Raw genomic sequence first — 14,872 nt, 5'->3', positions numbered from 1 at the left:
TTCCTTAATTTGGATTATGATCTGTTTGTTTTGTAGAATGTCTGTTATGTTATTGATGTGTTTTGTTTTTGTGAATAGGAACCTTATTTCTATTTTGTTTCATCCTGAAATTCAATGGTTTTGTGCTTTGAATTTCCCGGACACTGTATTGATCACATGACCATGACAATTTCCCCCATTTAGTCAGTCAGTATTACCTCTTTAACTCAGCAGCAAACATTAGACAAGCGCAGAAGAATAGGAGAGCAGAAACTGAGCAAAACCAACTAAGACTAACTGTGTATAACAGCAGTGACTAATATACTAAAATACCATTCACTTTACATTCCTGCCAATAAGAAACACAAAGAAACTATACACTCATCACACACACACACACACAGAAGCATACACACTCAGACACACGCAAACAAGCACACGCACACGCACACACACGCACACGCACACCACCACACACACACACACACACACACACACACACACACACACACACCACCATAAAGGAGCACACACACTGGTGCAGCTCTGGCTAATGACCTGCGGGTGACTGCTGTGTTGAACTTCCTGATAAAAGCATGAGAATCACGGTGACAACTGCTGTCAGAGCAACATGAATGTTAAGTTTGCGTGTGGTTTTAGGTGTCCTCACAATCAAGAGTTCCAACACACAAAAAACAAAACAAAAAGACTAATCGGAAAGTGTTTTAGACTCAAATATTAAAAGGAGACAACCAGTATTGTGTTGTAAATAAGTAATACATTTATAAAATGAAGACTATTATGATACTACAATACACATTGTAATAATAAACTTAATTTACATTCAGCCATTTATAATTAAGTCCCTGCTAACAATAAAACAATGAGACATTAAGGGATCAATAACAGAAGCATTAATAATAATGCCAGGGGAATATTGAAGCAAGGTAACTGACTGTACTGTATATGTGTATTTGTGTTACGTCATTTGTGTGATTTCAAGAATAATGTTGTAGTATCGCAATCTTCCCCCAGTGAAAACTGACTAAATCCAACCAGAGCGTCCGCTACTGTGTGGCAACACTCTTCTTTCTGTTGAATGTAGGTGCAGCGACTGCCTACTGTCACTTTTACTTAAAACAACAAGCTTACAAAAGAACGAGAAGACTGTCAGTCATGTGTGGAAGCACAGCTATCAACATCAGGTTTGTTTTGGAAACCAAACTTCTCTAACTGTTCTTGTGCTAACTCTGCATTGACTACATCCATTCCCTGGACCTTCACCTTCATCTTCACCTTAGTCTCACATTGCTAGACCTATCTACACAGCGCTTTGTCAGAGATAGAGTATGGTCTGGCTTCACCGCCTATCTATTCTGGGATAGCGGAAAAAATGCTCTGTCTTGTTTGCATTTCTTTAAACCAATCACAACCGTCCTAGGCGGCACTAAGCCCCAATTTATGTGGACTATACTGCTCCTCAGATCTCTGCAGGGTAAATCCAGACAGCTAGCTAGACTATCTGTCCAATCGGAGTATTCTGTTGCACGACAAAAACAACTTTTGAACGTACAAACCAAAACGTTCTAACGTTGAACGTTCTACCAAAACAAGTTCCTTCCCAAGGCTTTATTGCAGCGGCACGGGGGCTCCGTGCGGCGCTTAGTACCGCCCAAGACGATTGTGATTGGTTTAAAGACATGCCAATAAACCAGAGCACGTTTCTCTCCCATCCTGGAATGTGGACTAGCCAGACCCTCCTCCGCAGCACTGTGGAGGAAGGTCTGGCAATGCGAGACTAGGATGGGATAACAACACTTTGGCAGGTTTACGTCTTGAAGCCAATCTGAGGCCTGAGGACACAGAAACCAGCTCTCAGTCAGTGAGCAACAATCATCACAGTACAGGAAAATGTCCTCGAATTGGAGGGAATAATTGACAATTGTATGAAAGGAAGAAAAGGCATGACAACCAGCACAATGAGGAGAGTCTGTTGGATTCAGGATGCGCATACCACGCATTGTCCCAATAATGTAATTGAACTTCAAGTCAGCTGAAATTCTGGGTTGATTTCTCTAGAGAACAACTTGCACAATGATGCTCATTATCAGCGAGTTAAACTAACACACACGCACAAATAAAACCACACAACCCCTGTTCATATACGCACCCATGCATGTGCTCATGAAACCCAGAATGCCACACACGCACGCACACACACACACACACTCCTGCAAGAGTGACAAAGCATTAGTTTATCGACCGTGTTTCACATAGCTTTCACCACATTTGTTCCAGCTGGTATAAGATGTTTCAGAGGCCTCACGATAACACAAAAGAGCCGAGCTGCTTCTATAATAAACCGAGCGAGTTTGTCCACATGCCTGAGCGTCACAAGAAGAACACTCACAAAACACTTAGAGAGCATCTGACAGAGGCCAACTGAATGACACACGACATCCAAACAAGCAGCAAGTATCTTACCCATTTGACAGAGTCTCTTCCTCTTCTGACATTTTCATCTGGCGAAAGTGTGTGTGTGTGTGTGTGTGTGTGTGTGTGTGTGTGTGTGTGTGTGTGTTGTGTGTGTGTGTGTGTGTGTGTGTGTGTGCGTATGTGTGTGTGTGTGTGTGGGAAAGAAGGACAAAGCAGAGAAAGCTGAATAAGTGAATCTGAGCCTGAGGCCTGTCCAGCAGTGCAGTGTAATCGTCTACGTCTCTTTCTGTAGCAGCAGCAGCAACAAGAGCAGAAGCAGCAGCAGAAGGGCAGTCAGGTGAAAGAGAGAGAGAGAGAGAGAGAGAGAGAGCGGGTGAAGACTGAATGAGACGGGGAGGGAGGGAGAAAGAAAAGAGGAGGAGTAAGGATGCAGCAGCAACAGCAGACCTTAATAAGATTGGGATGACTATTACACGAGGTTAGACAACACAGTCTATCTGTGCTGCCTCTAACACACACACACACACACACACACACACACACACACACACACACACACACATACAAAAGGCCTGTCACACCTCTTCCGATCATCACCGTCATGCTGCCCACTGCAGTCTCTGCTCCAATTGGTTAATGCAAAGTCAGAGGCGGGGCTAAAGGCCCACGATTCATGGCCTTAGGATTTTTGTGCAAAATGTGAAACAACAAAAGGAAGAAAAAACAAGGACAGAGTGACAGTTTAAAGAAGAAATAAGTTACAAGTAATTACTTCATGCCCAACACAAAACTTTGTGCTGCTATAGGTGAAAGAGGGAAAGTGAGGCTTAAAAGATAGAAGCGAGTGCTGCTGCGTAGTAAGACTCTAAGCCAGTCCAGTCTGCTGCAGTGGCAGAGACTGAACACTGCAGCGACCAGAGAGTCCAGAAATAGAAGACATAGATGCAGTACACCAGTTCAGACTGTGAATGCATAAAACCTATGTGAAATCATGAATGAAAAATTGGCACAGTGCAAGGACTTATGGGGCCCTATTTTAACGATAGGGCGTTTCCAAATTCACTTTTGCTAGTTTGACGGTGGAAAAAAGGTTCAGTGCGCCGGGCGCATAGTTCAAAAGGGTTGTACTTAGTGTCTTCATTAATTCATAGGTGTGTTTTGGGCGTAACATGCAATAAACCAATCAGAGTGCCATCTCCCATTCCCTTTAAAGTGTTCATTTTATGCTTTTTGGCTTTTTTTTGGCTTTTTTTTTGGCAAGGAGGGGCAGCTAACCCCCCACTGTAGGGCCTTGCCCCCCCAGCTGCCCCCCTAACTTTAGTGTTCAAAATGCTGTGCTTGTAAAAACAAACTGCCATGATGTCCACAAGCTTCTTAAAACATTGAAACAAACAATTAATTTATATTGATTAATAATAAATAATAATTAGAAGATGTAGTAGATGTAATCCTAGCCCCCTGCCCCTCAAATACTTAGCTAAGTCCCTGCATCAAACGTGCAGAGCGGTGTTCGCACAGTCTGACTCGCACACAGCAGAGTTTGCTGCGTTGTGGTGGCCCTGCATCCCGGACTGGAGCAACTGAGCTGCCCCCGAGCCTCTGAAGGTGAAGTCAGTTTCCCCAGGTGAAGTTTAAACACACGTTTAATTTAAAGTAATGTAATGTATGCTCTATCATAGCATTTGTTTGACCTTTTGTTTGATCATAATTACTGATAAAATTCACATTCTGTTCTATTTTCTGTTTTATTTATCTGTATCAGTAAATATGATCAAGCCATTTAATTCAATTTCAGCTAAATTCAATTTTATTTATATTATCAAATCGTAACAAGATTCACGCTTCTCAAGACACTTTACAGATAGAGTAGGTCTAGACCACACTCATTTACAAAGACCCAACAATTCCCACAAGAGCAAGCATTTGGTGCAACAGTGGTAAGGAAAAACTTCCTTTTGGGCAGAAACCTCAGACAGACCCAGGCTCTTGGTGGGGGGCCATCTGCTGCTGCCGGTTGGGACACAGAGACGGATACAGATGTACAGATATAGTTGCGGGGGTTTTTGGGGGGAGTAGTTTTTTTTTTTTTTTTGGGTTTTTTTTTTTTCTTTTTTTTCTGCATAGCACCGCTGTACATGGTTCCAAACCCCTCCCAACTCTCGCCACACCCGTATGTAACATTTTCTAGATCGGCCACTGGCTGTCGGCACCGTTATCGGGGCGCCTGTTTGTGCAAGATAGGGCCCCATAGTGTTTGATCATGATAAACTGCAACTCACGGCTCTCACATTAAACAAAAATAATAATAATGTAATGTAATTATTAAAATGAATAAGAGTTACACTCCATTTAGCTTAATAGTTTCACAGCTCTGCCACTGTGTAGGTTGGTTCACAGGAAAAGCTTAGGAGCTGTTGTTAAAGGTATTAATTACACCGTGTGTGTTTCCTGCTGTGACAAATCAAAATGTCTGTCAAAAGGTCCATTATCTAATGTCAGAAAAGTGCTAATATCAATAATCATTTGGAAAAGTGGCAAGCAGGATGAAATACAAATACAAACCATGAGTAAACACTGACAACAAATGTGCCAATTGTAGCGTTCAATCAGCCCATTTGAAAGTGTTTTGGAAATTAATAAAACACTCACGGGTTTTCAAATTCTAGACTAATTAAATAGCTTTTACTCTTCTCAAAAGACTCAACTATTGATTATTTTCTCGATGAATCAGGTCATCTACAAAATGTCAGAAAATAGTCAAAAATAATTTCAAGCCCGAGATGATGTCTTCATATTGCTTCTTTTGTCAGTCCAAACAGTCCAAAACCCAAATATATTCAGGTTTACTATCACACGAGACAAAGCCAAGTAGCAAATTCCAACATCTGAGAATCTAACAACAAGGGAATGTTTGGTATTTTTGAAACATGAAACATGAAATCCTCTGCTGATTTATAGAAAATATAATTTCTCTCCATGGACACACACAACACACACACACACAAAAAAACTCTAACATCACTGCTAACATCAAGAGAGCATAAAGATCACACTCGTGACTGCAAAGCACTTTGGAATGAAGGGAAATCCATCTATCTTTATAGACTGTAGTAAAAAAAGAGTGTATTTCCATAAAAGTGGACTGTCTATGCAGTAGTATGGTGCAAACATGTTTTAAATTGGTGCTACATGACCAGAGAAAACAGAGAAAAGAAGCTGTGATATTCCTTTTCGCTCAAAAGGTAGAAAACATACAACTACCAGAATGCACTGTGCCGCAGCGGACCAATAAATGTTCCCGCTGGTGGATGACTTAATGCAAGCACGTCACAGAAAGCAATATGTAATGTATACACAGTTAAACGGTAAGCTAAAATATAGAGTCTTGGTTTCTATTTGATCAGCACTGTCTAATTTTAGCTCCCTCTCTCTATCCGCTTCTATACTATTTGTGTCCGTATGCGGAAGTACAATCTGTAGTTCGCAACAGCCCTAGAAAGGCCTGTGAGTAGGGAGATCTAGGCACTGGTAGATAGAGGAAAGTTTGACATAGTTCATATAAACATACTACCATTATTATGTAACAAAGCTGGTTGAATATTGGCAAAAAAATCCCTTTTATTGTTGCTTCCATATCTTTCAAGTGTGTGCTGTGAGGAGCACAGGCGGTCATGGGTTTACGGTGGAGATAATTAGATTTGAAATGCTGCTGATGGTGGAGAATTGGATTTGACGACTTTATAACTGTAGAAATGTTGCCGCTTCAAACAATCTAGGCTTTGACCTAATATAATCATTTGCAAATCTATATTGCTTTTATGCAGCACACAATATTAAATCATCCCAGACATTTGTGGTGCTAAACACTGGTGTCAGAACAAAAGTGTTGTAATGACTGTTGTTGACATATCTCTTTATCATTCTCCGACAAAGTAAAATGAATCCTATCTACTAAGAATAATGCAGCTGGAATTAAGGCATGAATTAATTCCTTGAAATGTGAAATTGATTTGTGTCATAAAGCAACAAATCCATTTATTGTAACACAGCACATTAATGAAGCAATGGTTTGACATTTTTGGAAATGTGTTGATTTGCTTTATTTTAATCTCCATAAACAGATATCTGCATATGAGTGCAGAATCTGTAGGCAACGGGACGAGATTTTGGTATCAGAAGCGTTCTGGTTTCACTTTGTAGTCAGAGTAATAGTGACCAATCATGTTTGAGGGGGCTTTGGTTGTATGCTGGTAAACAGTCTGTGTGGAGAGCAAAAGAGGCGGAACACATTGGCAATCTCGGAATCCATCAACTATCGTCTGACAAAGATTTAGCTTGACTCGCCCCCTAAACCTAACAAAGTAGATTTGGCGCCTAAACCTAAGCAAACTGCAACAAATGCAACCGTTTTGAGGGTCCTGTCGTACTGTTTATCCACTTATGCTAAATCGTCGTCAGACCGATAGCTAATGGGTTTTGGGAGATTGGCTGTCTTGCAAAATAGAATTAGATTGGAAGACACCAGTCCAAGGGCGTAACTTTGGGTTCAACATTGGGGGCATTGAGATCTCCACTTTTGAGCAGAATTTAAAATGTTAACATCAAACACTTCATTTCCTGCATTCTGGTGAATTTTTCTGCATCAATTTGTGCATTTTCTGCATCAAGTTATGGTGCAAATGTCTTTATTTAAGTAAAGGAAATTATAATAGTTTTTTGGGGTGGGTTGCACTGGCCAGTTTTGATTATTGGGACGGTTGTAACAACCCCATCCCTCCCTATAAATCACGCCTATGCACCAGTCTCATATTTGTTATGTTAGCTCAGGATATAACAAGTAAATTAGTGAGCTTTATGGTGGCTGGTAGGCAGATGTTGTTACCATAAGACAGAGCCAGGCTAGCTGTTTTCAGTATTTATGCTAAGCTAAGCATGCTGTCTCCTAGCAGTAGCTACATACTTAGCATACAGATTTGGAGGTGGTATCAACCTTCACATCTAACTCTCAGCAAAAAAGCAATAAGCGTATTTCCCAAAATGTCTATTGCTTTAAATATCACATGGATGTTTTCTAATTAACTAAAAATGAATATGTAATGGGAAAGTGCTACATTCAGCACCTTGAACCTGGCTTTGTTCTTCTTATTTGCTCTTTTCCTTTAGTTCCCTCCCTCAGATCCAAACAGAGACAGCTATCATCCCCTCGGGCTCACAATAAATGCTTTACATGCCTTGACAGAGAATGTGGGATTAAACTATTGAATGTGAATAAGCAAGTAATTCACATTTATCCAGTCATAACTTGCAGAGAGAGTTGAGAGATGGTTCTCAGGTTCTCTTTCTGTCTGAATTATTGATACGTCGAACAGCAGGGGGAAGTTGCCAGTGACCTTCTGATGGCCTTTACCTCAACATGCCCCTAATTGTTTTTCAGAAAAGTCAGCTGTAATATGCAATCTGTTCACAAGTGGCAGGACATCAGTGGGTTTCTCAGAGCTCACTGTCCTGTTTTACCCATTTGATGGATCTGTTGGCTGCAGAGCATCTTTGTTGTCCGGTAGCTGTAACCTGAAACAGAGGAACAAAATAAAGGCTGTTTAGAGAAAAGAAGGAAATATCAAGGTATGAAAACCAGCTGAAAGGCCAGCTGTTGTGTTGAGGAACATGATCGTGAGAGCCATAGAAACGCAAGACAATGATATATGTGGACACTCCCAGGCTACTTATTTCTTTGCAATGGCTTGTTGAGGATATTTCTGCATATATTGACATGACGGTTTTGGGAAAATATCTCTGTGAAATCAGTGTGACATGGAAACAGATCTTGGGAAACTATCAAGTTTCACAAAAAGACTTAACAATTCACTTTAAAAAAAAAACTGTAACTCAGAATATGCTTTTATCTCATCCTTCATTGGTTTTCAGTTCAAGACGCTCACTTGAAGTCTGTGAAGATGGGATCCAACTCTGGGCTGTTTATGACTGACAACCTGGGAAAAGAAATATAAGTAAGTCTGTGTATGACAGCATCATTACTCTGTTATTAACTGTTTTATTAGCACTGTGAGCTCACATGATTTGTTACTTTCTTTGTGACGCTGCTGATTGTTTTGACTGTAAGAATAAATACCTGCGTGCACAATGTGAACGTACCGGTTTGGGGAGTCTGGGCCGTCACTGATGTCTTGCCCCTCCACGGCATCACTGTGAAGAGGTCAAAGGTTAATTTAGAGAGAAGGTAAGAATGGATCACGTGATGGTGAGAAGAGGAGAGGTGCCAGCTAGGATACTGGAAGTCCAATCTGAAGATCTCAGGAGGACTCAAAGAGTTTGGCAGAAATAGTTTACATTAAAATTGTGACCAGCATAAGGAAGCTATATGTGATGGATAAATAGACATCAAATGTAGGTTAGTAATATATAATGTGTAAATATGTATGTATGTATATGTATGTATGAATGTGTATATATATATATATATATATATATATATATATATATATATATATATATATATATATATTTATATATAAGCTGAAAGTGAAAAATGTATTCATTACACTTGATGTGAAATCAACAAGACTACTAATAATGACGCCAACAACAATGAAGCAGTAACACTACACTAAATGAATTGTGTATGGATTAAGAGCTTCTGACAGAAGTTTAGAAGTGGTAAAACAGTATTTCACAAGAAAAAAAAGAGCAAAGATGAGAGAGAAAAGTTTAACATGTTTAGGTGTAGCTACATTTTGTTATTTTCCTACACTGATAATCATCTTGAAACCCCTTGAATCCATTGTGTGACCACTTGTGGGTGTCCTGACTTGTTTGGATCCACTTGGTTACATCATCCCACATATTAGCAATATTAACATATCGCTTTTTCCCACTTATTTATTATGTTTTATTTTGTCATAGTAATTTGCAAAAATGATCTCAGGAATGCAGTTTCAGAGATGGGACAAAACAACTAAATAACAAAAAATAAGGGTTTTTTTTGCTTGATGGTTTTCATGCTTGACCACATGATGAATAATGTTGCCTAACAGGCTGCTGACTGACAAAGACTTAATGACAGCTGAGATTTATCATGATACCAAACTTCTACAGTAGCCTACAGTATGTCAGCAATTTCTCTCGGGATAAATACAGCCTTTTCTTATCTTATCTACGGTATTTTCCCCATTGACTCACACAGCGGTCAGACTCACTTTTATACGGATTTATTAGATGTTGATTAGGGCTTCTGTAGTTCCTTGTCAAATACAACTTTTTTTCTGAATGGTGAACAGTGGCAGCTTTTGTTACAGTGAGATAATAAGTATTACCCGTCTGCCTTTTCCAAAGTTTAGAAACACAGGAATGAACTTCACAGATCATATCAGAGGAGCGTGTGTGTGTGTGTGTGTGTGTGTGTGTGTGTGTGTGTGTGTGTGTGTGTGTGTGTGTGTGTGTGTGTGTGTGTGTGTGTGTGTGTGTGTGTGGCCCTCAACGACAATCTCAATATGATGACAAGATAACGTAGGCTATAAAGTGCGATTCAATTCGCACTGCTATTCTCACTATGAAAACAGACATGAACCGACAGGGCCAGGACTTGCACAGATTTTCCAAAGTTTTCCCTTCTACTCACTTTTTGCTTTCATTTTTCTTCACGCTGCGTCTCCAGTTGGTAATAAAACTCATTCCACAGATCCGGTGAAACGGCAAAATATTCCGGACAGAGCAGGTTTACACAGCGGGCATGGGCAGACAGACACACGGGGAGAGGAGCTGCTCACACTGAGTTCACACTGACACAAGTACAAGCACACCAGCTGCTCCTTCCTGAAATGAAAAGGTGTGTTGCTGTCATCGCCGGAATAATGACTTTCCCATTTAGATGCACTGCAATGTAGCTGCTGCAGCTTCTGGCTTCATGGCCCTAAAGCCCTCCCGGTTGCAAAATTACGAATCCCACTATGACCACGTCAAGACCCGCCCTACGAAGCAGCTTGATTGGTTGGGGTCAGGCATTTCACCTCGACTGGTTAAGGTTAGGGTTAGGGGATTGGTCAGGGGATAGGACCCATAGTGGGATTCGTAATATCGCCTCCCGGTTATGAGGTTACACACCATAGACTGTTACACACGCAGTTACACACTGTATATAAATAAATAAATAAAAAATGTTATTTCAATAAACTAACACGTAGATAAATACATAAAGCAAGTATATAAATATAAATAAAGGGCAAAATGTATGATTTACAGTTTTTTCATCATAAGCCCTATAATAATACTATATTTATATAGATGAGTTTAATTTTAAACAGATATATAATACATATGTTATAATTTATATTAATGATTTCCATGATAATATATGCTTTACTATGAAACATACAACTCTGACTACATTTTATGACTGTATGCTGGTGTTTATAATAGTTCATATTTACTAAACTGCTGTGGTTAAGTACAAATTTAAAGTACTTTCCTGCTATTTTGTTTCTACTCCATTTCAGAGGTAAATGTTGTACTTTTTACTCCGCTATATCTGACAGCTATAGTTAGGAATTACGCTGCAGATAAAGATTTTACATACAAATCTCAGCTTCCTAACTTCAGCTTGTAGAAAATGTGTTGCTATACATTGAGCTACCCAGTAGTACATGCATCATGTAAAGTAGTTGCCGTTTCACATTTGATTTCACATTGACCAGCAATATAAATGCTACTTAAACATGAATGCATATAGATGCATTCATGTTTAAGTAGGATTTATCCAATAATATAAAACATATATCATTTATACATAAGTACATTTTGTTAATAATACGTCTGTACTTTCACTCAGTGGTGGTATTCAGAGTTTTTACTTAAGTAAAAACACTGTCAAAATACTCCATTGCAAATGAAAGTCCCACATTAAACATCTTACATTACAATACATAAGTAAAATTACAGAAGTGCCTTCATCGTCAACTAAATGTACTTTGGCCCATGTGAGTGTTGCATTATTTTAATAATGTTTTTACATTAATAGAGATGCATTGTAGGTTTAATTTTAATGTTTGTCAGTATGGAGCTCATTTGAGTTACTTTCCAACTAAACAGTTACAGTTGGGTAGTTTAATATATAACAGAGCTAATTATGTGTTTTAGATGTTTTAGATAATGAAAAGTACAATTTTCCCCTCTGACATGTAGTGGAGTAGTAGTATAAAGTAGCATATCACTGACATAGTCAAGTATAGTACAAGTACCTAAAAAATGTGTTTCGCTACAGTACAAGTAAATGTTCTTAGTTGATTTCCACCACTGCTTTTACTCACCTAAACATCTGAATGCAGAACGTTTTCTTGTAATGAAGTATTTTAAAATGCAGTTTTGCTACTTTTACACAAGGATTTAAAACTTCTTCCACCAGTGGCTGTATTAAGACAGTAACATGATCTGATGAACAAACAAACTGCAAAACTACATGTTTAATATTTATTCTGTTTCAATTAAATGCATTACATATTCTGGCTAAACCTCCAAATAATGATTTTTTTGTTCTTACACGTTAGAAAATACAAAATAAAATACAATTAGCTTGAGTTTTAAAAACCCATTATGGGTAAGCCTAGAAGTGGTTCTTGATTTGTAAAGGGAATCTGTACAAATGAGAGTAACGTGTCAGGGGGCCTTTAAATGTGAGAGAATTAAACTGTGGTATGACAAGAGACTCAGCTGTGAAGGTGAGGAAGAGACGGATGACTTCTGGTCTCTTGTATTTAAGATAAATGTGAACTGCAATATGAGACACCCCAAGTAGGAAGTGCAGCCTCAACCACAGACAGTAAACTGGCTAAACATGAGAAGAGGAAACTATGACTATGCTCATTCTTAACAAGGCCGAAAAGAGAGAAAAAAGGAAGAAGTGTCCAAGAATGTTGTGCACAGTTTGGTCAGAAATCAGCAAAGACAATGAAAACAAAAGGCCTCCTACTGTTCAACTAAGCCTTCCCTTGTTCAGAAACCATCTATCACAGTTTAGCACTCTGCGTTAAGTAACTTAGTTAATTTTCTGGGAGAAAACACAAAATTATCCAGGAAGATGAAGGATCACTGGCTGGCCAACTGCTGTGTGGGTGTCAACAGGCGTGTGGATGCAGTGCAACGGGGATGTACAGTATATCTCAACAGCGGCAAGTTAAAACCCCACGGAGCCTGAAGCGCACAGACAGAAGACAAACTGCTCCACCCAAAACACAGAGGCGCTTATCAACTTTTACTGACTTTGTGTAAGACTTTGAAATCCAGTTCTTCTCTCAGAGAGGAAGCATCTCCTGAAAAAAATAAAACAATAAACATTCTGGAAAAAATAAAAAAGTTCATACAAATGCTAACAATAGAAGCACCAACAGTGGCACACTTTGAAATGACACCTGGTGTGAAATTTGTGACAACTGACTACTTGAGAAAGTTACTTTTTTTAATACATTTCTCTCAGTTAACATACAGCATCCATGCTACGGAAGTGTCATTGCGCACTGCTTTAGGGAGACTGATGTGTGCCTAACCCTGGAACTATCAGGATTCTCTAGTAACACTAATGGAGGAGTATACAAAGCAGGTAAAGTGGGCATAAATCGGTTTTTCTCATACAGTATCAATGACAACTCATAACTATTTTAGTTTGTCTGTTAATGTCCAAACCCACCTGTTTTTCAGCCACATATTAATAAAAAAAAAACATTCTTTAATCTGAGGCCACATTAATACAAATGTGTCAGTGATTGCCCAGAACTGAAAGTTTCATACTAATAAAAAGATAAGTATTTGATGTTGGACTCAGATGGGAGAGATGTTTATCTCGGTTCTCATTTTGTGCAATCCATTGTAGTGTGCCCTGAAATGTAATGCTAATTAATATATAATTATTACATGTAATAGTAGTAGTTTAATTCCTTTCAGGATCTCCCAAACAAACCTGTGGACAGAACAAAAACCTAAAAGAAATTAAAGTATCTAGAAGCTGAATGTAGTAGCTGTGATGGATTTGTTCAACTTTAGTATAAATTTGCACGTTTCACCTATCCGAGGACCGGTCACTTCCAGTTAAACAAGTAGAAATGTTGAATTCTGTTACCCTGTCCTGAAAACATAGGCTACTTTTATTTATTTTTTATCTCAGCTAGTCCTGTATTCTGCCATAATACAGGACTAGAAAAGTAAGTGGTCACTCCATTTAAAAAAAGACTGAAAGATTTTGTTACAGTGCCTCAAAAAACACTTTGTTACTGTCTTGAAACTACACACAGTTCAAGATTTAGTTTCAGAATATTAACTGAGAGCTGGAAGGAAATTAGGGGGATTTTGGTGCTCCAAAATTAGCAAGTCTATTTCTAATTAAAGAAAGCTCATGAAATCCTCAATATAACTTCAGAAGCTAGAGTGAGTCGAGTTTTAATAAAGTATACAGATACTGTTAGTGGATAAAGACAGGACTTTTGACAAGGCCATTTCAATCTAGTTTTGAGTGCATTAAATAAATTACATTTGTAGCCTGGTGTTGAAATCAACGGCGCAATCTCTAAATCCATATTCACCGCATTTCATTTTCAACAATCCATTCTTCAAAACATACACTCCATCTTGGTCCACTCCTCCAAAACAAGACCAACAGGATGGAAAAATACAATACCGCAATGCCAATATCGTGAACACAGTCTGGGGAGAAGGGCGCTGAAAGATTCAGAGATGGGTTCATTCTGACAAAGTCTCTTCATGGGGTCAGCCGGTGCTGCTGAATCAGTCCTATACAGTCCCCATATTGCTTTGGTGCTTTCTGGGCTGGGACAGGCTGTGCTGTGCCGTGCCGAGCCAGGTCAGTGGACGAGGAGAGGAAGGGAAGGGGAGGGCAGGGAGAGACGAGGTCCTCAAGAGAGTTCAGACTTGCTGAGTGCGATGGCCAGCTCCAGGTCCTCTTGTTCCTGCTGGGTGAGCCTGGCAAGTCGCTCCTTTTCCTCTCGCTCGCTCTCGCGCTTTGCCCACTCTATCATGTCTTCCTCTGTTGGATACTGCTCCATGAACACAGAGAACACACACACACAAAGGAAGAAAAATGACAAACAAATGCAAAAAAAATATAGGGGGAAAGAAGACAAAAGAACAGACAAACATATACAGTTAACAGATTCTCAAAGATTAATAAAACCTATTCTTAAAGCCGGCTGATAACAGATACCAACAATAACAGCAATAATATAATGCATGCTATTATCATCATTTGGCTTTATATGCTTCATAAAAGGAAACTAATGCAGGGTTGTCGTTTGTTTGTGTCTGGCTCGGTGATATCCATCAAGGCTTTATTCTGTACAGCCTAATTCATACTGTATTTTTGAGGACAATATCAATTTAGATAACATATCGGTCAATATTAGTTGTCTTTTTGACAAAACACAAACATATTTTTCTATGA

At 39.1% G+C, this 14,872-nt stretch overlaps 2 protein-coding genes across 5 annotated transcripts in view; both read right to left on the bottom strand.

Annotated features, from left to right (window-relative positions):
* ttc39a (tetratricopeptide repeat domain 39A) overlaps nt 1–10,324 on the bottom strand; it is a 31,942-nt gene extending 21,618 nt beyond the window's left edge. The window contains exons 1-4 of one of the 2 annotated variants that reach the window (XM_039812084.1): nt 10,052–10,324; nt 8,569–8,619; nt 8,355–8,405; nt 7,930–7,983 (exon numbers count right to left, since the gene is read on the bottom strand). In XM_039812084.1, the coding sequence (XP_039668018.1) occupies nt 7,930–7,983; nt 8,355–8,405; nt 8,569–8,619; nt 10,052–10,104 (209 nt within the window). In that variant the 5' untranslated portion in view covers nt 10,105–10,324. Of the gene's footprint in view, nt 1–2,463; nt 2,776–7,929; nt 7,984–8,354; nt 8,406–8,568; nt 8,620–10,051 lie in introns of those variants that run through there. The other variant, XM_039812085.1, reaches the window with a different exon arrangement.
* Nucleotides 10,325–11,873: 1,549 nt separating this feature from the next.
* The window catches only part of eps15 (epidermal growth factor receptor pathway substrate 15), a 31,893-nt gene continuing 28,894 nt past the window's right edge, over nt 11,874–14,872 (bottom strand). For all 3 annotated transcript variants that reach the window (XM_039812081.1, XM_039812083.1, XM_039812082.1), the window contains one exon: nt 11,874–14,468. In XM_039812081.1, the coding sequence (XP_039668015.1) occupies nt 14,338–14,468 (131 nt within the window). In that variant the 3' untranslated portion in view covers nt 11,874–14,337. The remainder of the gene's footprint in view (nt 14,469–14,872) is intronic.

The sequence above is a fragment of the Perca fluviatilis genome, chromosome 9 (genome assembly GCF_010015445.1).
Source record: "Perca fluviatilis chromosome 9, GENO_Pfluv_1.0, whole genome shotgun sequence".
In the NCBI taxonomy this organism is placed as follows: domain Eukaryota; kingdom Metazoa; phylum Chordata; class Actinopteri; order Perciformes; family Percidae; genus Perca; species Perca fluviatilis.
Note: the sequence above shows the minus strand (reverse complement) of the source record. Positions and strands in the feature narration are given on the sequence as shown.